This window comes from Podarcis vaucheri, assembly GCF_965113315.1.
Source record: "Podarcis vaucheri genome assembly, chromosome: 3".
Taxonomy (NCBI): Eukaryota; Metazoa; Chordata; class Lepidosauria; order Squamata; family Lacertidae; genus Podarcis; species Podarcis vaucheri.
The window spans coordinates 61,193,700-61,219,261 of NC_138761.1; the positions used below are offsets into that span (position 1 = coordinate 61,193,700).

General features: G+C 39.8%; 1 protein-coding gene across 5 annotated transcripts in view; it reads right to left on the bottom strand.

The window, feature by feature from the left end:
* Positions 1–25,562, bottom strand: part of UTRN (utrophin) — a gene marked incomplete at its 3' end in the record, with an annotated part of 322,774 nt that overhangs the window by 50,004 nt on the left and 247,208 nt on the right. For all 5 annotated transcript variants that reach the window (XM_082215859.1, XM_082215861.1, XM_082215860.1 and 2 more), the window contains 6 exons: positions 25,119–25,387; positions 22,976–23,122; positions 20,837–20,915; positions 19,634–19,694; positions 5,987–6,048; positions 5,354–5,428 (listed from right to left, as the gene is read on the bottom strand). In XM_082215859.1, coding sequence (XP_082071985.1) covers positions 5,354–5,428; positions 5,987–6,048; positions 19,634–19,694; positions 20,837–20,915; positions 22,976–23,122; positions 25,119–25,387 — 693 coding nt within the window. The remainder of the gene's footprint in view (positions 1–5,353; positions 5,429–5,986; positions 6,049–19,633; positions 19,695–20,836; positions 20,916–22,975; positions 23,123–25,118; positions 25,388–25,562) is intronic.

Below are 25,562 nucleotides of genomic sequence, written 5' to 3' on the forward strand. Positions count from 1 at the left end.
TTGCTTTGTAAGGACAGAAATCCTTTGTTTGCTATAGGGAACACTTGAGTCATGATGTTGTGCCGTCCATGTCCTCCCAACTTCAGTCATGCATGCCATTGTGCTTTTACACACATACCACCTTTCCAGATAAGCTATGCTCAGAGTGGTTATGCATGTAATACCAAACTAAACTGCAGTCATTCTCAGGGGGTAGCGCTGAATGTATCCACCAACTTTTAAAGCCTTCTGATTGCTGAAGAACCTTGTAAACATTAAGCTACTCTGAGAGGCTACTGCTTGAAGAGTGGAATAAAAATTTCTAAACTACATACATACAGTGAACGCGTGCATACTCTTCTATCTTTAACCATAATGCTGGTACCAGATGAAAAGCCTGAGTATTCAGGCAATATTTATAGATTTGCAGTTGGAACCAAGAATTCTGTTAGGGTAGAGATGAGAATTTCCCAGTACATGCAAGCATTATATCAAGATGATTTAAAGTGCCCTGACTAGGAATCATCTTACTACATTCTATTTGCACTTAACAATTCTGGGCAGAACATGCAGATTAAGGTATCATTTAAAATCCCTTCACGATCTACAAAGAGCAATAATGGAAACATGCCCATATCCACTGACAGGCATCCCTCATGGAAGATCACATTTCTGCTATGAATTCCTGTCTTGAATGATGACAAGAATATGTGCCAGTTCCAAAAAGCACACTCAGTTACAACAGTGATTATGGGAAACTAATTATCATCTAGACAATGAGATAGAAGGAAAATAGCTGATCGTGAATTTTTCCCCAAGTAGTCTTAAGTTATGGAGACAGACATTTCATGGGCATAAAAAGAGTTTAAGCTGAAAGCCAAATGGAAGCATAATCTTTAGAGACATCTTTCACTAGAAATGGTTGAAAATTTAGCAAACCATGGCAGTTTCTTGGCATTCTTTTCACTGTATAAATAAAGGGGGGGAAATTATTTTTTTCCCCAGGCGCAGGACTGGGGCGGGGGAAGCCCGAGGTTCCCCTGACCCCAGCCCCCTAACAGGCAGCTCTCTGCAAGCCGTGGGAGCCCAGCGCTGACTCCCGCAGCTTGCGGAGAGGTCTGCGAAGCCTGGACGTGCTGAGCTCAGCGCGCGCAGGCTTCAGCGCGCGGGCAACTCTCCGCAAGCAGTGGGAGCCCAGCGCCGGGCTCCCACTGCTTGCGGAGAGGTGCGCGAAGCCTGGAGAGCGAGAGGGGTCGGTGCGCACTGACCCCTCTCGCTCTCCAGGCTTCAGCGAAAGCCTACATTCGCCCCATAGGACGCACACACATTTCTCCTTCATTTTTGGAGGGGAAAAGGTGCGTCCTATAGGGCGAAAAATACGGTGTGTACAATGAGCAAGTTAAAATTTCATTTCCTGCAAATTATTTTCTTGCAGGCAGAATCAGAAGTGAATTAACACTGTAACCTATCATTCTGAAGGAAAGGAAGACTGACAATTCTAGAGTGAATTATAAATTATTGTCTGTCCTGGGCGGGGGGGGGGGAGAATAAGAGGGCAGAGCAATTTGTAATACATAGGAAACAGGATATGGAAGGCTGGGGAATAACAGATACCACAAACAATATGGCTGTGGTAACAGCTAGAATGCCACTGCTTGTATTTCCTTATCTATGAAGAATGCAGATGAGTCCCTTTCTGTTGAGCTATGTAAGTCTCAGGAGACAGGTTTCGATTCCTCTTCCTCCAATCCCAGTATGCACACATGTCATAATAATACAAAAATACTCAGTAACACAATAAAAGATGTCCTTGATGCTCCTCATCTTCTCTCCATTAGCAAATAAATTCACACTGAATTGCTCCTGGGCAAGAGTCAGAAATGGTCTGGGGACCACCTGGGACTTCTTGCTAAATAAGGTACTGACCAGCTGTCATCTCAGATACAAAATTAGCAGTAACTCTCTCCTGTTTTTTTAAGGTTTGTTTCCTTTCCCTTTCAGTGTATGGCTTGGTCTGTTTGCCGAGTCATTGTCAAGCTATTCTCCTTGTAGGCGTCTTCCACCGACCTTGTAAATGCTTAGAAGTCCGTCACTGTCTAGTCACGCTAAATATAGCCATTAAGTTTGATCTGGACCTAGAAAGCTGGATATCACTGAAGGTCTCTGAGCTCAGGCTTCGAAATTAACTTTAGAGGCTCACAAAAGGAAGGGCAAGTCTACAAACTTCAAAATTCTTCTCTGGTTTGAATTAAAACAATTCCCAGCCTCATCCTGCTAAATAGTCTCTTTTGCAAAATCTAGATGGATGGGCAGTAATTAATGGTTTCCACATTTACAATTTGAAAAGCATTCTACTGGAGCGCCTTACATTGGCAAAGGCCCTAAGACACAAACTTCAGACACGTCCTTGTGGTTTTCCCCCAAAAGGCCTTTACAGTTTGCCACTGTTAAGCTGTGACAGCAATTTGTCACATCTAACAGTCAGATGATGGCCCTCTATTTCAAGTGATTCAATCTGACACTCTCTTTGCCTTAGTGCATTAGCCCTGCTGAAGTGTTATACAGCCTGACATCTTTAGAGACTATCTGCATTTAAATTATGGGAAATGATTTCCAATTTTAAATGGAAGCTGCATGACAGCTTGGCTTGGATGGTACATAAGGACGAGGCATAGAAATTTCGACTACCTGCTTGTCCAAATTTAAGAATAGAGAAACCTCTAGAGGTTCTTGACTTTCTTTCGTTGCCCTCTGATGATATAAAGCAAAAAAAACAACAACAACTTGCTCCTTTCTACATGAGAGGCCACCAAGGCAACACTTTGCAAAGCAAGGACAGAAAATTGACATTTGTCAGGTGTTTTGCTAAAGGCTGAACAAAGTAGTATTTTCTCAAGGCTTATACACTGTTGAATTTCGAATTAAGTAAATGCAGGATCTTATTACACAGGAAGCTGCATATTTCTGAATAGAGACTGTAGGGTATTTTACTTTCAAAGCTGTTTAATAGTAAAAAGGAATACAAACTCACAGGTTAGCATTTCAGTTGCAGATGGATTAGCTTAAGAGACAAAATTGTGTTTGGACTTGGCAAGGCAGACTGCAAACTAGGATTTTTCAGCTGAGTCATTTGTAGTCATTCTGCACCTCATCAGCACTAGAGAGATTTCCAGTAACTTGTCAGCTGAATTGTGCAAACATTGAGGTTTTTGGGAGAGGACTAAAAATAAAAGTGCTACTACTAACCCACTGAACAGTGCCTGAGTTATCTCTCCACTTTCTTCGCTTCAGTTTTTTCCCTTCTTCAGACACTTGCCTTTCAGCTGGCTTCAGTGCTATTCTACTTCACAAAAGAATGCTTGAGTGAAGCAATCACAACATGAAGAGCAGCTCTCCTGTATGAACCTGCTTACTAGAGGTGCAGAAACTGCTCAGCCAGACTCATCCACTAGGCTGCTTTTGCTTTCCCCTCATCTTACATACAAAGAGGGGTTGAGGAGAAATCTGTTTTAAGTGGTTTTAGGCAGAGAATTTGATGGTTCCAACCCAATTGAGCTTTGCCCACATCAGACTGCCACTTGCACTGAGCACTCACTTATGCCCTACATTGGTGGCTTTTGTGGGGGTTTTTAAAAAGCACCAGCTAGTTATACATAATATTATGTACAAAGAAGATGTATATATTATGCATACATACAGAGACACATACCTACATAAAGAATAAAGCCCCTTTTACTATATTTCTGCACCATAATTTTATAGGTATTAATATGTAAGTATTTTTATATGGTTGTATACATAGTATGTATCTGTTTATGTGCTCACAACTTTAGAAAACCTGGAGGTATGTGTATAATATTACATTATAGGGATTCTTATAATAATGCATATAATATGCAAGAATTGTTCATCTTTTTAGCCAAGTCGGGGAGAATAACTCATTTTCATCAAGATCAACGAATTAGACAGTAATTGGGGGGAGCGGGGGCGGAGAGAGAATCTGTGCCGGTAAATTTGACATCCAAGTTTTTCAGAAAATTCCATGCCTCCTTACATTGTAGGACAAAACTATGCACAGATTTCCATAATTTTTAACGTTTAAAGAGTCTCATGCCTGAATTCCCATTAGCCAATGCATAAAATCACAGACAATACACATACAGTAGTGGTACCTCTGGTTACGAACTTAATTCGTTCCGGAGGTCCGTTCTTAACCTGAAACCGTTCTTAACCTGAGGTACCACTTTAGCTAATGGGGCTTCTTGCCACCGGCACGCGATTTCTGATCTCATCCTGAGGCAAAGTTCTTAACCCAAGGTACTACTTATGGGTTAGCGGAGTCTGTAACCCAAAGTGTTTGTAACCTGACGTACCACTGTACTATCTATTGTTTAAGGCTTAGCTGAATATTCTCTCATAAGAACTTCAGGGTTGAATCTGGTGGGCAGACTGAAAAGGAGATGAAACTGGCAAACACTATTAGCCTTTTACCACGACTTCTTTCACAGTGACAACTAAGGGTGCTGTGTCCCATTTTGCTGAAACAGGAAGGTGCCATGCTGCACTGCCCCAGACACAACTGGACAGGTTCAGAAAGATCCCCCCTTTCCCAGCTTCATCCCAAATGCACTGACAGTCTGTAAAGTTTAAAAATAATTTAGTTCAACTGGTGTCCTTTTTTAAAAAAAAAATTTAAAAAACCAACCCCAGAGAGGAAAGAAATGCACTGAAGCGTCTCTTGGGGAAAAACAAACTTATAGCTGAAGTTTACCATTAAAGAGTTTTTCATGGCTCAGTTCTCCTGGGCTGGCTAAGTGATACACAAATCAAAGCCCCCGACTGGATACATAGATCACCAGTGTTAAATGATGTTAATTAATCTAAGGAATTGTGATGAAAGCAAGTGGAGGTGAAATTTTCAAGGATCCAAGCAGTTGAGAACTTTAAATTGTACCAGGACAGGTTAAAATTTCTGGTTTCACATCGCTGTCAGGACATGGAAGAATAAGTTTTGTACATGCAGGGAGTTAAAAAATAATAATACCTAAAAGCATTTAAAGCCCACATCTGCAGATCTACTATGAGTACTACAATCATTTATTAGTCTGGATCTTTCACTGTTTATAAATACTCGTTCATTCAGCTCATATAATTTTGTTTCCCAACGAGAATGTTAGTTCTGAAAAGATAAGGGAGATGTCATTGTGCTAACTTGTCCATTAACTATACTGATTTTCAACAACCCATACTATAGGTGACCACAATCAGCAAGCTGGAAGTATGAATCTGTCTTTGGTTATCAGTTCCTTTGAGGAGGAGGATCTGCAAGACCTCTTTGCTGAAAAAAATAATGAGCTTTGAGAAGTAAACTTACAGCACAATGCCTTCTGTAGCCTCCGGATTTTGATGGCTGTGCGATAAGCAGAAAAGCGCACGTTGTTCAAATCAGCTGAAAAAATGGCAAAGGGCAGAAATGTAAGAGTATTATAAGGAACCATTTTGTTCAATGTCATATCGTCATGAATTTGTTGTCAGTTAAAACACGTGCACACATGCATGAACACTCACACACCCGAGACAAAAAAGGGAAGGGAAGCAGTAATTTATATCAAGCTAAATTGATTTTAAGGTCTGTTTCCAGTCAAAATAGTGGAAAAGATGACAACACTTGTGAAACATTTTAAAAAGTTCTGCCAAAACTTCCAGGATAGAAATGTACAAGTAAAATCTGTCTGTGCCTGGAACCTATAGCTTTCATGTAGCAAAATACAGAGCACCATATTTGATAAGACCTTTCATGGGCATCGTATGAGGCCTTAGTAAATAAACAATATGCCATGCCCCCATGACATTCATTCTGTAACCGGCACCAATAACATGTTTATGTACTGTGGATTACCCCCTATCTGCACATTCAGTGAAATCCTACATTTAGCAATAAACACTTTGACCAGCTATCAGATAGACTTTTTGTGACTTAGTTTTACCAAAGGAGAAGTGCACTTACCTAATGACTGGAACAGTTCGGTCATTTTAGGGTGATCCCAGCAGGTTGTCTGCGTCTGATGACTGTTAAAAGAAAGAATCATATTTTCAGCCACCAAGAAGCAAAAATTAAATATTTCATTTCACAGCACAACCTTCCAGCTCATATGCAGCTTGTGTTGTGTTGGAATGCTGACTTGTTACGACATACAGTTCACAACCTTATAATTTTTAAGTGCAAATATGTACAGTTTCAGTCTTATCTATTAATTAGGGTCTCTTCGACAATGTGTGCCAAATTTAAGCCTTTTCAGGGAAATACAGTACCTCACCAATGTTGGAGTGTCTAGCTATCTTTTTTGAGAAAAGATTTCCAAGAAGTTTTCATTTCAGATTTTGGAAGTGATCAAAACACCTTGGGGTGTGTGCGTCAAATTACAATTTCATAGCTCGCACGCAAGTGATCATTCTGGCTGCCAATCTGAGTTCCCTATTTTGAAGGATGTACAAGCATCCTCCTTTCAGAGTTTTCTACTCATCACGGTATCTTGGACTTAACGTATGTCAAATACCATGAGTAACCAGAAATAGTTTAGCTATTGTGAACACACCGAGTCTTGTATTAATTTCAAGATCCCAGTCATTTGGGAAGTATCACAATATCAGCAAGGCACAAGTATCTCTCTTCCTCTCTAGTTTGTTTAAAGAAAAGAAGCTAAATGTTACATTGGTTTAAAAATATATAGAGAACCTTTTCCTCAATAGTCAAAAGTATCAGTATACATATTAACCTTAATAGTTAATAATGTACTTGGAGTACAAAAATGACCTTTAACTCACTCGTGCTAAAGATCACGGAGTAATTACTTTAATGCATTGCTACATTTACCCTCTAAGAGCATTCCAATGCAATGAATATTACAATTTTATCCACCATTTAACCCATCAAGATCTTGTGTATCCAACCATACATATAAGATTAAATTTAGCCTTCTCACAAAACTTTCAGATCTATCGCTGCCGATTTGTCATTTTCTGTTTCCATAAATTATTAGTCTGTAAGAATACTAATTCCAGCCACACTCTGCTGTATAAATTTTCATCAGTAACTGGAAAATTAATTTCAGTAGATTTGTCATAGAACAACCTCCGCCCCCATCAAATGTACAATGTGATTTAATATTAAATGAACCCTATATATTAGCAAATTAAGCAGTACTTAATGAAGCAGTACACTATATTCTCTCACTTTATTTAAACTCAAACTTGCTCTAACAAGAAACCACACTGACTTGAAAGTAATTTATAATGCCGGTGTGCAAAATCTATCAGGAAGTTTCCTTGTATGAGCCACACTGAAAAGTACAGCTGAGTAAGAACATATCCATTGCATTTTTAAAACTTTAGCCAATTTTAATAGGGTCTGTACTGGAAAATCCCAGTGATTTTTGCCCTAGCTAGCTACATAATCTACTTTCCTTTATACTGCCAAACCAGAACCAAGGGCAGGAAAAAGGATGATGCCTATGTGGCATAGAACATGCATCAAGTTTAGAGTAAGCAAGTCCCGGTCTCTAGTGAAACTAGACCATTATGATGCCATACTGAGGCGACTTGAGCAGACTTTACAGCATGGGTAAAGAACAATACAGAAAAGAGACAATGCAAAAATGTGCATCTTATGGCTTCTGGACACATACAACACATCACCAAGCACATCTGCACCACACCTTACTAGCATGTCTTTGAAACAGGTCCTTTTGAAGTGCAGTTATCATAAAAAGGTGGAGCAATAGGTCAGTGCATCTGGCTGTTAATCAGAAGGTTGGTAGTTTGAACCAACCTAGGGACAGCTGCGGGCAGGATCCCTGCATTGCAGGAGGTTGGAAGAGATGACCCTTGGTTGACACTTATGATTCTAAGCGATGTTGCTAAGAATTTTACAATAGGTAAAAAGGTAAAAGACCCCTGGACAGTTAAGTCCAGTCAAAGGCAACTATGGGGTTGTGGCGCTCATCTCACTTTCAGGCCGAAGCGTTTGTCCACAATCAGTTTTCTGGGTCTTGTGGCCAGCATGACTAAACCGCTACTGGCACACGGAGGACTGTAAATAAATAAATAAAAAGTAGATAAATAGGTACCGCTGTGGCAGGAAGGTAAATGGTGTTTTCGTGCGCTCTGGTTTCCGTCACGGTGTTCCATTGTGCCAGAAGCTGTTTAGTCATGCTGTCCACATGACCCGGAAAGCTGTCTGTGGACAAACGCTTGCTCCCTCGCCCTGAAAGCGAGATGAGCGTTGCAACCCCATAGTCACCTTTGACTTAACCATCCAGGGGTCCTTTACCTTTATTTTACAATAATCAAGGACTTCACTACATTAGTAAAAAAACAAAAACCAATGTTTTGAATTTGTTATAAACATGCAACACCAGATGGCACCAGAGAGCAAAAAGATATTCTATGTGATTTTTACATAGCCACCCTCCCTTTTGTTATAACCATTTAATTTCTGACATATTTTTAGTGGTGTCGTCCCCCCCCCCCCGCCAATTTGTAGATCCACCCCAGGATGGAAATGTTGGTGAGGCCCTGGCAAAGACCCAAATGGACAAGATCCCTTGGGATCATACCATACCTCTGGCAGCAAGCTAGGTCTTCATGGGTTTCTGTTTGGATGAAGCGTGCAGGTGGGCAGCCCACCCAGATGAATAAGCTGCAGCCCTCCTCTCATTTCTAGATGCATGGAAGCTTTATTAGGTGGCAGGTGTCCTTTATTCTCAGAGCTTATATTGAAATTATGGGGTTGAAATTCAATTGTACTCTTTTGATCCGATGGGCACCTCTGCTAAGAGAAGAGGAGGAGAGGATTTTTTTTTGCCAATTCCTCCTTTCTCCTTGCAACCTCTACACCACCTTCCATACTGCTCTGTAGGCAGGGTCCCCGAGCTCTCGGAAGAAGATTTTTAGGCAGCACTGGGGACTTGCCATCCCCTTTTCCATTAGTGGAGGTACCTGCTGGATCAAAAGTAACTCCACAAGTAGGAGGGCACAATTTGATTCGACCCTATGTAACTCTGCATATAGAGAGAGCTAGTTTTCAGAAGTAAAATGGTTTAATTCAGGATTTAACAACTAGATGGTAGGGGTTTTTATTTTCAAAGCCCCAGAAGTGGTAGGAGGTGTTCAGCTGTACTATAGATTTTATTATTATTATTTACTAAAGGCAAATCTGTATCATTCATAATGGGTTGAAAAGAGTTATTAAACTCAGCAAGCTAGCTATAAAATAAAAGGTTTTCTTTTATCAAGGACAGGGACTAATAAATAACTACCTTATGAGTGAGTTCTGTGACACATTTTTTTTCCATAAACCAGAGAACAATACGGTTGTTCAGTCACAGAACAAATAAAAAAGGCTACTAGCACTTTAATGTTTCAGAACAGAAAACCTGCTTATATTATACCCAGTTTCAGTTATAAAGATCTTCCAAAGTACGGTTGAATCACTTTTATTAGGTCATAATTCTTGAAAAATATAGAACAGGTGATTCCGTGACTGCCTTCAGAAGAACAGTGCCGCTGAAGTAAGCTGTTGCCTTAGAATGCATTCATATATATCAGCTTGGAAATACTGATTCATTGTACTTTTCTTTTCTTTATATGAATTGCAGCTTAAATGCTCCCTCACTTATAAAAAGCATTTTATAATTCTAGTGTCAAATCCTGTAACACTAGGATCATGGACTTAGTTACAAAAAAGCAAGGCACAATGTATCAGCATATCCTATAAAATTTTATTGTAAACCATTAGATTTATCTGTAAATTACTCTAATTACAGTGGTACCTCGGTTTAAGAACAGCCCTATTTACGAACTATTCGGTTTATGAATTATGCAAAACCGGTTTGCGGACTTTACCTCGGTCTACGAATGGAAGCCGAACAGTGGAAGGGCACCAGCAACAGGAGGCCTCATTAGGGAAAGCATGCCACGGTTTAAGAACGGTTTTGGTTTAAGAACAAACTTCCAGAACGGATTAAGTTCATAAACCGAGGTACCACTGTACTCTAAAACACTTTAAGGATTATAACAATTTTCAGTGTTTATTCCTTCATAGTATCAGATCAATTATCTTCCCCTTCATCTGCACTGCTATATCAATATAAATAATTCTAGTGTTAAGTGAGAATTTTTACTATGTTGGGTAAACTTATGATTGCTAGTATAGCTTATATTTTGGATTGTAACATATCACTGAATGCCAAGAGTCAATTCCACCCTCTTAATAAATCTAATTTATTAACAATGCAATCCTACATATGTCAGTTCAATGCGACTTACTCCTAGGTAACTGTATAGAATTGCGATCTAATACACTTAAATGTTCGCCATGTTTTGCACAATACTTTATACTCTCTATAGCCTAATCAAAATGCCCATTACATAGCCTTTTGCTAAAAGTAATTGGCAAAGCAAGCTAAAAAAATAACAACTGGCAAGCATGAGTTAAATGGCAAAACATCTGATTTCTGGAGGTGCATTATCAACGGTTCTGATACTGCAGTTGGAGGAATTTTAAGAGCACGATGTGCTCGCTTCCTTGTGGCAGCCCTGCATTATAGAGCTGCTATAAGGCTTAAATGAAATATATATCTGCCATTATTATCTAATGATGTCGGGTCTTAATGCAACAGAAGAAAAAGGCTGGTGCTACCAAGTGTCTCCAAAGGGGAAGTGGATATGCAATGTGTGTGTCCCTGATTTAAAAACCCTGAGGCAATACAGCCACAAATAGTCATTTTAATGTATCTAAACCATGCAAATTAAATGAAATCTAGACGGCTCACATGCTAACCATTGGGATAAAAATAGATATCAGGGCTATGCTACACTACAATTTTGATAATGACATTTTAAAGGAGAGAGGGTAAGAACGCTGCTAATCTGACACTATTTCCAAGATATAAACTCATCTGATCTTCTTTGACACGGGAATTCCAAAGCTAAAATTACTTGCTGATTGTTTTATTTACCAAATTACTGAATGATGTCTTCTGCCTTTCCTGCAATATGGCAATAATGTGTTTTGAATATTCCAGTATTGGATTTTCAAAATCACCATCTGCCTTGTCTCACGCGAATTAGATTTTATCTTAAGCACCAGCTTACATATTAGAACCATTTATGCAGGCCGCATTATATTGGGTGGATCCATAAATCTTGGCAGCAAATACAGACTTTGGAACTGTGAGATTTTTCAGGGCAACTCTCTCACGAAGGTCAAAAAGGTGAGCTAAGAAGTACTCCCGGTTGTCAGTGGATGATGTTCTTCTGCTTTGCACTGCTGACTATCCCTGCGGTCAAAGTTACTCCTCCCCTATTTGTCACATATCCCCAGTCTTCATATCCTTGCCCTCCTTGCCCTCTACCACTGAGGGCCCAACATAAAGCGTTTTGGGAACCAATTGTGAAAGCACAATTTAAAATCGAAAGGAAATACATACTTTTAAAAAAAGGTTTGATGTGTGCCAATTGCTTCATCGCTAGATGACTACCCTTAACTGTGACTGAATCTGCTTTGGTCCTTTGCTGCAGCAAACCCTAGTGGAGGGGTGGGAAAGGAGCTTAAAGGAGAAGTAGCTGAAGAAAGGAAAGGCATCTGTTCATATCCATCACTCTGATGAGGCTTTCAGATGTTGCTGAACTACAACTCCCATCGACCCTGGCAAGGATGGCCAATGGGATGACCACAGTTGTAGTTGAGCAACATCTGGAGTGCCAAAGGTTCCCCACACCAGTTTTAGACACTTCCCATCCCCATAGCTCCATGAATATCTACTTATATCTCACAGGGGCTACTTCTAATATGTGTCACTCATAAAGGAAGGAATATAGCAAAGCTGTGGCAAAAGAGGGATTTGGTATTGTTAATATGGGGCAAAGTGTTAAAAAGGAGCAAGGGGAAGGATTAAAAAAGGCATGTGACTTAGTTTTATGGAAGGTTCTATGGAATAATATAGAAAGGTGGGTGTTGAGAAGAGTGTTGGCTAGGGAAATATCTGGCAGCTTTGTTAGGAACTGCTGAAGTACAATAGGTGGGGGAAATCAGGATTCAACACCATTTATCAGGACAAACAGAAACCAAGTAAATGTGGCATTGGCATACAATGCCCCGAGGCACTGTCATTGGGATACAGAGCTCTGAGCTAGGTAGCAGAATCAAAAGCCAAGTCCTCTTCAAAGGGTTGTCAAATGGTATTAACTAGAGTGAGCACCAAAGCAAGACAGGAAGCAAGTCGGAAGCAGGTAGAAGCCCTGTTGTTATGAAAGCTGCTTTGCAAACCGATAGAGACCCCACTTGGAATACTGGGGACAGATCTGCTTGCTACTCCTCAAAGAGGATATTATATTGCAAAGCTGGAAAAAAAAGTTTAGAAGAGGGCAACCAAAACAATCAAAAGGCTGGAGCCTACCCACCTATAAGGAGAACTGGTAGCTGTTGCAGCAGGTTCTTTCAAGTGGCGGGGTTGTACTTTTTCTCCTCATCGAGTTTTTTAAATGGTTTTAAATTGTTTTGATTCAGTGTTGTTTTTAACATGGTAACTTTTTTTATATATTTATAACTGACTGGTGCGTTTTTTACCTGCCTGTTTTAAATTCATGTTGTGAATAGCCATGGTAAAAGCAGGATATAAATACAGAAATTGTTTAGGGGAAAGGCAGGTAAGGAGAGGACACAATCAGGGGTGCCTTAAATTCTGCATGGTGTGTATAAGGCGATCCCTCTTACACCATAGTCCCCTATCTTGCAGAAACCGATAAAAGCAAACTATCCCAGGAAATTAAATAGCAACAATAACGGCCCTGGATCTGACAAATGCCAAGACGTTCCTTGGAGGTTTTTAAACACAGGTTGGGTGGATGCTTTAGCTGAGATTCCTGCATTGCAGGGGGGTTGGACTAGATGACCCTTGGGGTCCCTTCCAACTCTATGATTCTATGAATGCTTCTTGAATTTGGGCATTTAAAAACCATTTTACAATTTGATTGTCTTAGCTTTATTAAATGTCAGGATTTATTTTTCCCAATTTCTGTGATCCCAATATTTTGCCTATACGCAGAATGATTAAACAACAGGATTCCAATGCCATTATATTCCACATGTGTTAGCAATACAACCAGTGAAAAATACACTCAAATTAATACTTGCTGAAAAAATGTATATCATTTTTTTCATTCAGGCAACCATTTGTCCACATGGATCATGTCTATTACAAACAGCAATAGATCAGTGAATTCTTTGTGGCTCTGCACACACAAATGTTTCCATTTCTCCTTATAAGTCTGAACAACCCCGTGGATCTATTTTTCATCAAAAACTTTTCAACTTTCCTTAAAAGCCTCTATATTTGGCAGATGAAAAACTAGCTTTTTCCTCTCAGCCCCCGCTTCCTTACACCGTCCACCGATGTCTACAGCAATAAATGAAGCACTCAAATGACAGAAGCAAAAACCATTATTGTGGAACATGAGGGAAAGATTAAAAAATGGGGCTGGGAGAAAACATATAAAGGCAAGTCACAACAACCAGCTTTGAAGAGGATGGCTCAGTTTGCCTTGTGGAAATAAATGGCATTTAGTTGTAGACAAGATTCCAGGCCTTTTACTCTTCTACACACCCAATAATGTAACTGCAATGAATTACCGTATTTTTTGCTCTATAAGACTCACTTTTTCCCTCCTAAAAAGTAAGGGGAAATGTGTGTGTGTCTTATGGAGCGAATGCAGGCTGCGCAGCTATCCCAGACGCCAGAAAAGCAAGAGGGATTGCTGCTGCGGATGATCCCTCTTGTTGTTCTGGCTTCTGAGATTCAGAATATTTTTTTCTTGTTTTCCTCCTCCAAAAACTAGGTGTGTCTTATGGTCTGGTGCGTCTTATAGAGTGAAAAATGCGGATATGTAAAGCTAATCATAATCAGTACATGGCTGTACTGCATAACTTAAGATACTGATTCGTGTTTTCAACACATTTGGATATTTTTGGCAAGTATTGAGAGGCAGAGGCACTGTTTGGAATGTGAGCAAATGAAGATGCCTGGGTGCTGGGATGGCACCTGAAGTCTCTACCATCTGGAGGTGTTTGCTTGGGGATCCTTGGATCTTGACTATTTCCACACACTAGCAACACATCCAGTAGGATTCTATCCATTATATTTTATCTGCACAATCAGAGTGAATTTCAGGAACCAAAAAGTTCTATTGAAAAATATGACTTTTGAGCCGTCTGGCCCCAAAATGGAACATAGGCATTCCATTTTGCCAACTGAAACCCTGTTTTAAGGAGCCATTTGGTGCCTAGCTTATATATCTGAGTTTCTAACGCTGGCCAGAGATGGAGCTGGAAAGAGAAGACATACAGCCCTGGGTATGTCCTGCAATAATGGAGAGCAGAATTCAATATGACAGTGTGACATTAAGCCTAATAAAGGTGTAACAATACTGTGGCTTTTGGATATTTTCAGTTAGTAAATATTGTGGAACTTGGTTTATGTACAAAAGAAACCTGTAAGAACTTAAGATGACAAAGCATAGCACACGGTTCACAGAGGGATTTGCACTGGCTGCCAATAGATATTTGAGCTAATTATAAGTTTTAAAGTACGTGGTAGGTGAACACATTATGGAAGGAAGATGTTCTTTTGACACAGTAAATATTCTGTTGTCTGTACACGTAAAAGCCTGATGACCCCTGGCAGTGGGGAAGAGACAGAGTAAGCACAGTTTCACTTGTAAAATAGATGGCTTTAAATCATTTTGACACTTTCCTCTCTTAAAAATCCATTGCAGACTTTAACACACAGAGAGACCAAAATAAATACATCAAGCTAGTTAAGATTGCACGATGTACTTTTTTTATAATTTTACCACAGTGTAGTGAGCAGCATTCAGAAAAATAAAGCAGTTGTGCTAGATACCATGCAATTGATCTATCTGTTGAATTGCTTGCAATAAGCAAGTAATTCCACATTTGACCAGTGCTATATTGCCAGAAAGGTTCTTTCCCCAGAACCTCACCATTCAGCTAACATCACTGGTGACCTCAACTGCTAGGAGGAGTTTAATCCTGTTGCCCCAATGAGCAAGAACTGTCTTCAAGCCCTTTGAAAAGCACTCTCTGAATCAGCTCTGCACTTCTCCTTTTAGAAGATGGGCAGCGGTGTTGGAGACAGGAGAAAGAAGCCTCCTGCCCCTGCCCCAGGCCACCCACCCACTTAGAAGGGAAGTGTGGTGCTGTGTCAAATAGTGCTTCTGCAAAGTGCTTCAAGACAACCCCACACTCCCATTTGAGGCTGAAAAGGAGCATGGAAGCTGTTTGCAAAAGCACTCTTTGAAGCAGCTATTCCCACCTCTACTGTAAACATTGAGAAGGAAGAAAATGCAGCTTCCTGTACCATCACAGGCGGCCCAAAGGCTATTCACGCTACCTCATGCCTGCGATTTACATAACAAAGAGAGCATACACTGATTGTATCCATGCAAGTAATGTCATGTCCAGATTGACCTTAAAAGCTTTTTCTATGGGACAGTTAATAATAAAAAAGGAAGAGCGGGGAAATGATAAACTATTGGCATTTCACTAGCTCTTGAAAATGCAAGCATTCCTATGTTCTTCTGACTTGAACGTCTGATCTAATTGTTTTAATTGCTGTTTTAATGGGCTTGCTTTATTGTACATTTTAATTGTGGGGTTTTTTAATGTTTAATGAAATTGTTTTACTGAACATTTTAATTATGCATGGATATATTTTTATAGTTGGTTTTATACTTAGAAGCCATTTGGGCAAGTAAACAGTAAATAAATCAATAGTAACAACAAGAAGAGGACTGGGAAGGAAGTACCTGAGGGAACGGAGGGTAATGAAGAACTGGGACAAAATAAAGGAAGAGCCAAGGAAGGATAGGGGGAGAGCCAGAAAGTGACTGGAAGAAATGGGAGCCATGAGGCCTTAGGTTGCCATGCCTAGACTCTTATTGCGAAATTCAGCCAAGAATGGCTTCTGCTAGAGTACTGTGAACCGGCAAATGAAGCCCAAGAAGCAATAGGTAGTGACAGTGGGTCTGAATTTCACATAGAGTATTTATTCGAACTAACCTCCCATTTTTGGCTGCAAGGTTTTAGTCCTATGGATTTCTGTGACAACAGAGCTGTTAATAGTATATATATAGCATAATTGTTTCTTAAAATACCTCCTAGTCATCCTAAAACAATTTTTAAAAATGTTTTAGGAAGAGGTGAAAACAAGATAGCACAGACTGTCCTCCAGGGCAGCCACATTTATCGTCTAGCTGAAGTTATACTTAGATCACCTCTAAGCTGCCCTCTAGAGATCAGCCCAAGGTGCACTTTGGAAAAATCATTCAGATAATTGAGTAATAAACTAATCTGTACATCATCCCCAGAGCTAACATTGCAGATATCCACTGCTCTTGCTATTAAGCATGGGCTCGTTTCTGCCCAGGCCGCACAGTGAAGCGAGTTGTGTATTGGTTATGAAAAATGGGCAATGGCCTGGCCTCTCCATAGTCTGCACAGCCAATACAGCCGACACTGTGTCAATGTTGCAGCACGAAGGGGTGGAAGCAGGCTAAGCAAGACCTGAGGAATCACCACCTCAGTGGTGCAAGTCATAAATATGAGAGCATGTGGGCTCACAATTCCTCTCAAAAAAATAATCTGACACTCTTGCCCTTTATCTGAGCATTGTTTGCTCACTCATGAATTTACAGAACACATTGAGTGCTAAGCTGTATCCACATGATGGAGCTGGGAACAAATTTGTATTTGTTTCCTTCATTGACCTTTAGCCATTTTTTTCATCTTTATCACAACACTTCCACAGGTTCTCTTTCAACTGGCCTGTTCTCTATTTACCAGTGGTTTGCCCAGGCAGTGGATATGCATAGTGTCAACAACTGTCAGCACTCTGGTTAATGAGCAGGGCGCACCTGCAAACTTCAAGGTTCTTCTGCACCAGGGACGTTTTGAGCCTGGAATGATTTGACAACTGAAGGATGAAAACAATACCCCCAAGTGGATGTTTAAGGCTAGAGAAGTCTTAGGAAATTCTCCTTACTCAAGTCTCTCTCTCTCCCCCCCCCCCCCCGATTTAGTGTTTTGAATTACCTGTTTTTGCAGTGGAATCAAATGGAATCAATTTATTAGCAGTCTGCCATTCTTTGTATTATAATTACTGAACTCAAGATTGCTATGCTAGAGCACGTGGTTCAAAAACATCCAAGAGAAACCTGAAATTAAAGGTGGAGCAAGCCAGCAGAGCTGAATGCAGCCTGGGGTATCTTGTACATGCAAGATACATGTACGTCTGCCTGGAGCCACTTTGCTTTGTACAATCCTGTTGTTTAGGCTGTAGCAGCCCTGACCCTAAAGGGATGCTTTCCTGGACACTGATATATGTTTAATAAGTAGTGGCTAATTTTCAACCCAGCTCTGCCCTGCAAGCAAAAAAGATAATCACTGCACCCTTGCTGAATCGGGCTTGTAATAAAGACTAATCCGTTTGATTAAATATATTATTGATGGCATTGTTATTTCTCCTCTGTCCTCTAGGCTAGCTCAGAAAAAAAGGATACAGGCACAATATAAAAACTAAACTTTCTAGCTTCCTAGGAGAAGAAAGGGTAAATGAAAACACTTTCATGGTTTGTCAACTCTCCCTGTTGTATATAAAGAGTCTGACAAACATGAGCAACAAACGTAGCAAGGGATGATGGTACTTTCATTTGCAAATCAATCCAGAAGTGGTCTTGCACTTCGGGGTATAAATAAGTTGCAAATTGGCAACCAGGTGGTATATGGGGGAAATTATATTTCAAAAGCAACTTCATCTATTAACTTGCTCTGATTACCGGTAACTACAAATGCACTGAGGTCTGGCACTCATGAGGACTGGTAAGGCAGAACTGTAGGTGCAGCAAGAGCCAATGGCAAGCAGAGTCAGCTAATTCTGGTTTTGTCCCTATCCTCCTCCTTGCTGAGCTCCCACTGAGACTAAGTGGGAAGCTGACAATCAGTGGCTAAGGTGTGGACTGGCAGAATGCAGACTGAGATTGGTAGGGAAATGTTCCATTTGTCCTAACAGGCCGGTCTCCACTGAGACCTCAAGCAGAATCAATGGGCTCACACTCCCCCAATTATCTCCAAAAAGATCATCTTTCATATCAATCAAGACTGATGTAGTCCCATGACTAGGCATGAACCCAGACTGGAAAGGACCCAGATATATCCCTTCTGATGCCTTCAGAAACAACAAAAGCATGGAATGTAGCAGTTTATGATATGGTACTGTGACAGCTTCTTTGGAATAGCTTTTATCAAACTGATGAATAAGCACAGAATGATTCATTTGTAACCACAGAGATGATCATTATGGGGGGGAGAGATTCAGTTTTATTAATGCTAGTCATTTAAATACAGAAATGAAAAAAAGTAAACCACTAGGCTAATCTGCAGAGCATTCTACTCACTAAAAAGATGGGATGGTATTCAATCATGTTTTATTCAGAGTATATTGGCTGAAATTAATGAACATGACTAAATTAGGTCCATTAATTTCTGTGGGTCAACTCTGAGTAAGTGGAATACAGCCCATGGGCTTTTAAAGTATGTGTACAAAACCACAAAAATCTGCCTACCAGTTAATTTATAATTGGCATTCCATACTTGTAGTCCAAACTCTTGTTCATCCTTTCCTATCCCACTTTTATCCCAATGAGTTGATGAAGAATTTAAGTCTTAAAACAAGAAGCCCAATATACATAAAAGTGAGGCATAATTTTGCCATAAGGACATGGTTGAGCACCATTTAAAAAACTCCCAGTAATTTCAATTGGAGAAGCTTAAGTATTTAAATCATTCGCCCTTTGAAAGCAATGGGTAACTCTGGTAGGTCATGCCTATATTTCTCATATATTTTCTTCCAGCATTGTTTCAGTTTACAATACTTTCCAGATATAACAGCCAATTCCAGAGAAATCACAGTAAAAGTAAATATAAGAGCATACAACAGACTTCATACTATTTTAAACTGAGTAACTCTACATAAAATGTGTGGGAGTGTATATATTTTAATTGCCAAAGGGATGGAAATCAACACATAGGATGGTAAGAGTTCATTCAGTATTCACAGCTTGACAGGAAATACAAATGACATATCTCAAAGTTTAATTAAAAGGAGTCTATCAAATATGCTTAAATAGACAGCTTACCCTGAAAATTTGATTTTATAATTTAAACCCTGAATTCAGGCACAGCAAATTTCAAAAACACATTTCTAATACCATGCATTGATGGTACCCTTTACTTAATGGCACTTCTGATGTGACCAAGTAAGTGTATAATATAGATATCCATGGAACAAAGTAAGTAAAACTGCAGTATTGTTTTCAATTCATGTTAAGCACTGATACTGAAAAGGAAGACAAAGCCTGTCAAAACGTATATACAAATTCAGCTAGTGAGACTAATTATGGCAGCATTTCTACATGATCCCCCCAGCTTGAGGAAAGGCAGCTGAGGATTAATGGAGCTTTCAAAGATCCTGTGAATTTTCCTCTAAGACAATTATAGCAAGAGCAAAGGCCAACTTACTTGATGTAGTATGGAACTTTGTTATGTGAAACTGATCTCTGCCATGGTAGCTGAACAGAGGCTGTAGAAAAGAAAAGAAAGGGGGTAATTATGACAAAAATAAATAATTTATAGTTAAGTTTTCCAATTAAGCTCGGTCATAAGAAAGCACTGAATATGCATTCCAGGACCTGGGAGTGAAGATCCATCTCTACCTTCTAGACAGAGTTCTGGGAATACCATCACCACACCTAGAACGAAGCTCTGCTCTCTATTCCACCCATCCAAAGCTACAACAGCTTTTTCAGTGGTCAGCACGGACAGTGGCAGCAGCAACTCGGAGGGATACCACCTCTGATACTCGAGGTGATACATAGCCAGCAGCAGCAGCAGCAGCCATTGATGGCTTTATCCTTTACAGATTTGTCTAACCCCCTTTGAAAGCCATTCAAGTTGGTGGTCATTACTACCATTTGGTGGTAGCAAATGTCATAGGTTAACTATGCACTGTGTGAAGAAGTACTTTGTTCAGTATGTTCTGAATCTTACAACATTCAGTCTCTCTGGATGACTCTGGATTCTAGTATTATGGGAGAGGGAGAAGCCCTTCTCTCTAACCGTGTTTTCCCGTGTATAATATTATACACCTCTATCATGTCCCCGCCCTCCGTACTTGATTTTTTTTCTAAACTAATACTAAGCTAGAATGTCCTTTTCCTCGTAAGGGAGTTTCTGCAGACCACCAACCACTTTGGTTTCCCTTGTCTATCTCTACATTACCCTTATTAAAATGAGGCAATCAGAGCTGCTGTTCTCTAATGTCTTTGCCCCAGAGAATGCTCAGTGGGAAGCCATCTATTTGTTCTGTATTTTTCTCTTGTCAAGTTATTAGAAATGCTGGATTCCAGATGCTGTAGATAGGTTTAATTGCTGAAAAATGATGAAAGCTACTTCCCCCACCCCTTCCAAATATCTAAATTTGTGTGTAAACTTGCATTGTACCTATCTAGGAATCCAATCCTACTTAGACACTACTTTCTGAACTTCGTATGAACAGCAGCCTTGAGGTCATATACACAAATGACTTCACTGTTCAGGTGAAAATAAGAGAGCTTTGAACTGCCAAGTACCACATTTATCTACTCCCGGAATGTCCCTCAATCTGCTTTTACATCCTCCAGTATAAGAACACACTATCAAGCAGCTTCTTTTACTAACACTTACTGGACAGAAAATTTTGAGATGTGGGTCCACAGTTCCAGTGTGCTTCCTGTAGCAGTTTAAGGCGATCCTCTACAGATATCTGCATGTGCAAACATATACAAGGAAAACCATTAATTTCAAGTGATCATACATTCTTAACAGCCATTCTAACAGCCAGCATTGCAAACAATGGTTTACAAACAGTTTTAGCAAATAGACTTTAGATGTACTGCAGATGTGTTTACTCTGCCCATTTGCATCTGTTCTCTTGTTTTTAATGTTTAAATACAAATGAATAATGATCTTTCTGTAAGCAATGCAAATCAATAAATAAGATTTTCACAGTGACTAATACTGTCTCCACTGAAATTTTTTGCTTCTCTCTCTTCTCTTGTCTAAATATCTGTAGTCAGCAGGCCTAATTTTGATTCTATTGATCTTACAGCTGCCTTTACAAGGAACCACTTTGGAGCATGCTGTTTTGCTGGTTGACAGGATGGGCAGATATCCTCCTGGTTTACTAATTAAACTGCACTTGCACATCCAGCAGGAGTCTGACTGCTTAGTCAAATCTCCGTAAGGCATAAAAAGCATTCCAAACACAAATTACATTGCAAGAAACAGAGATGCATCAGAAATGTTAATAATTTCATCTCACAGGACACACTGTTTCTCAGCAGACTACATCTAAACTCAGCAGGTCGCAGATGTCAAAGATAGGGGGGCATTTTTCTCCACTTTCAAACATTTCACACTTCCAACTTTTTCTTCTTCTCAGGTTGAAATAGGGTCTCGATGCAGAAAAGGAAGCAAATAGAAATACACAAAACTCTTGGTACAAGTTTGAATGGAGTACAGACGACTAATTTTCTTTTAATATGAAATTCCCACTAGATGTTCTTCCACAACAGTTTCAGATAATTAAGGCAATAGGAATTTATTGGAAGTTTTTTGGTTTTCTGGAACATTTGAAGGCAGAAATGAATCCATTCGAAGTCTGAAATCAATAGTGCAATATGGAATGACTGCCCCTGCCTCATATGTTCCTAGGTCTCCAGGGTAGAATGGGAATGGTGACATCATTGCCCTCTGGGAGATATATGAGCATGTGAAATATGTTTAGCATGATCTGTAAATGTCCTCAGGTTGTACTATACCCACCTTATGCTGCTTCCAGAATATACCTAGAACCTGCCCCAAATTTGATGTCCATTTCCCCCCTGACTGCTTCACTACAAGTTCTGTATATAAAATATCAACTTTAGTCTGCCACGCCCTTCTTTTCCTCGCCTGCTGCTGAATCTGGAGAATGGCAGCCTGTTGAGGAACTGAAGGGTAGAGCCAGTTAGCTCTGCCCATGAAGAGCAACTGTAAGAACGATAGCTGTTTCTAAGGGGAAGCCTATTGTTTGGGCAAAGGGTTGTGGTGACAGCTACATTTTTTGTGAGACTACAAATGCAACTCACAAATGTATAAAGTGAAATTGATGGGATCCTTGGGATTTTGCTGTTTTATAATTTTATGGATTTATGATATTTCATCATTGTACTTTAGTAGTCTTGGCCAAAAAACAGTATATAAATAAACCAATGATGATAATGATACAAATGTTTTTCAGGCAACACATGCCAGACAAGGCATGAATGTGTTTAAGAGTCTTGAGAACAGGCACAGGGTAATGGGAAATCCTGAGTGTGCAATGACAATCTAAGTAAAGGTAAAGGACCCCTGGATGGTTAAGTCCAGTCAAAGACGACTATGGGGTGTGGTGCTCATCTCGCTTCAGGCCGAGGGAACAGACGTTTGTCCTTTCCGGGTCATGTGGCCAGCAGGACTAAACTGATTCTGGCACAACGGAAGAATTACTTATACACACACACACACACTTTCAAAAGTTGTTAATAGCCATGATTAATGGATATACAGGCCCAAAATATGTACACATGTCTTTGGATATTAATTCCATCCCCTCCCTGCACTGAACTGCTGATATCAGCAGAAAAGAGAAGCTATCACTCATGAGAGAAAAGAAGAGACTCTTTCATTGCATTTTGTTACTAAAGCAGTCAAGATTAATGATAAATTGTACTGTAATAGAAAATAAGAATAATAAAGGGACACCCTCTCACTCTTAATCCATTGAAGAGAAGAACAGAATACCTGTAAAAGTTTCCAGCGCATATTGAGATCATCCAGCTGTCGCGATATCTTTAAGGATGGATGAAGGTCAAGTGGAGAGAACTGACTGGATAAATCATTAACTGCTTTAACCTTCAAGTTGATTGGTGCAATTTCTTCTCTAAAAGCCTAGAACAGGAAACATGTATGTACTCTCAACAAAACATGTTAAAAGACCAGACTCAGACAACACATGCAAGCACCTTCAAGCACTTACTATTTATTCAAATTCAGCAATAAGCATCAGATTTCACTGCATTTCAGTTCATATGGGGCCCTTGCTGGCTTGATGAACCGCACGTTACCTCAGTAAATCATGAAAATTAAGCAATATGCGCATCAGCAAGGGCCTTTAATATTTCCAACTAATCTGCTAAAAGTTTCTGACTTCTCACTGCTACTGGTCAGTCAATTATATCATTCATTTTTGTTTGGGTTTGCTAACAGGCTGACATAATGAAAACACAATAAGCTTATCCTTACCTTCCTTTATACAAATGCAATTAAGAAGAAACTAATTACCTCTTAAAGGCAGAAAATGGTATTCACAAAATGAAGCTTTTGCAAACTGATTGGTTTCTATTAAAGTGGGAATGGGGAAAGGGTAGGCATATTATGCTTAAAACAACAGAACAGAAAATATAAATCAAGTTTGATTATGTTCTGTGGGGATATAAATAAAGTTCCAGTGAATTTTGCTTAATCGTTATTTGAAAGATAGGCTGAAACTCGAAGAGGGTGTCGTATGTGTGATGCTAGAATACGCAGTGCAATTTATCTTTTTTTTAGATCATCCATGAATTGACAGACAATAAGCCTCTAAGTCCAATACTAAAATACCCACTGACTTCAGAACCATTTCCTTAGATTTTGTGCCTTAGGCTTTTTATAGCCTAGGATTTGTAGAGTTGCTGCAGTATGATTTATGAACACCTAAGCTTGCATCGTGGAACATATTGGGAGTTCAAAAAACATTAACAGGAGCAGATTTATTTTGTTTCATGGCAGGCTAGCCATAAGGATTTTTCAGTTTGGGAAAATTATTACTGCACTTTTATACCACATTTTCCCTTCAAAATGAGAGTTTAAAAATATAAACATGTAGGATTTTTGCTCTTCATAAGTTATTTGTGCCTCCCTCTGATCATGTTAACCTTCCCAGCTACCCAATCTATACCATCTTCCCACCACAGTGCTGCTACTTCACTAAAATGAAATGAAACAAAATGTGTGTATGTTGGGGGTGTACTTCTATAGCCTTCTTTGTAACTGGATGCTCAAGTGGCCTCAGTGGTTAGGTGTGCCTATTTTTACTATGGCTAATTCACCAGGTACAATCATTCCTGAATTAAGGTAACCTTCCCAGACTGATCTACAGCCTGGTAACATTATGTCTGGATTACTACAATGCACTCTGTTTTGTACCTCTGAACCTTGAAAATGGTTTGCTAGTTGCAACAGCTGCAGAATGTTTGATTCCCCATGATCTGCACTCGCTGTCTCTTTGCTTCCAAGCCCAATTCAAGGTACTGTCATTGACTTTTAAAGCCATAAATCCTCAAGGCCAAAATACTTGGTAGGGTCCAATGTGCCAGTCTGACCCCTGAGATCACTGGAGGGACCTTTTGAGATTCATGGTACTGGGAATAGTGGCCCAGGGAGTAGTGACCCGGTTGAGGGTGTTCTTGGTTGTGGCCCTCAACTCCAATTTTATCCGCCACGGAAGACATGCCTTTTTGTTCTAGTCTTTGGGACTTTCTGAGTTTGTTGCCAATTAGGCTCAGGAAAATTTGATTAGTAGAACAATCTATGGAGTTGTTTATTTGCTGTTGTTTTTAGGTTCAAGATGATTTCATGGCTTTATTTTGCTCTGTTATTTGAAAATGTGATTTATGCACTGCTCTGGGATTTTTGAATTTAGAACATTATATAACTGAATTCAATAAGCAAAAAAGCATGTGTTCCCTGATAAAGTACACAAAAGAGATATTTGTATATATTTTGCTATCTTGGAACATTAATTCAGGACACAGAAATGGCTGGATGCATTGTTAGAGACTAAATTTCATTCACACATAGACATTTGCTCAAAATGCATTACACTGAAGAATACATTTGTGCTTACTGTTGTTTTATCAATGTGATCCTGTAATGAATCCATCAGTATATCTCCAACGGGTTTCCAACCATTTAGCACATTTTCTGCCTCTCTCAGGTCAGCATCTAGGTCATCCATAGAACACTGCAAGTCCTTCAGTTTCTCCAGCGCTTTGTCCACTTGCTTCTGCCAACTGCTGGCACAGGTATTTAGGCTTTCCCACTTCTCTTTCACTTCTGCAGACTGCTTACGCATAGCTTTGGCAATCTTCTGTGCTTTCTCTTCGGGGGTCAGCTCTGTAACAGAAGGCATTTCAAAGAATCAGGTTGACATGGAATTGAAAGGATTTGCTGTTCTACACAAATGCACAGTACGCTTTTAGCAAGGTGCCTATTAATGCTGATTATTACGCTTTGGTCTGCCACTCGCATCCTCTGTTCTGTGAGACCCAGTGTGTTTGCAGGTGGTCCT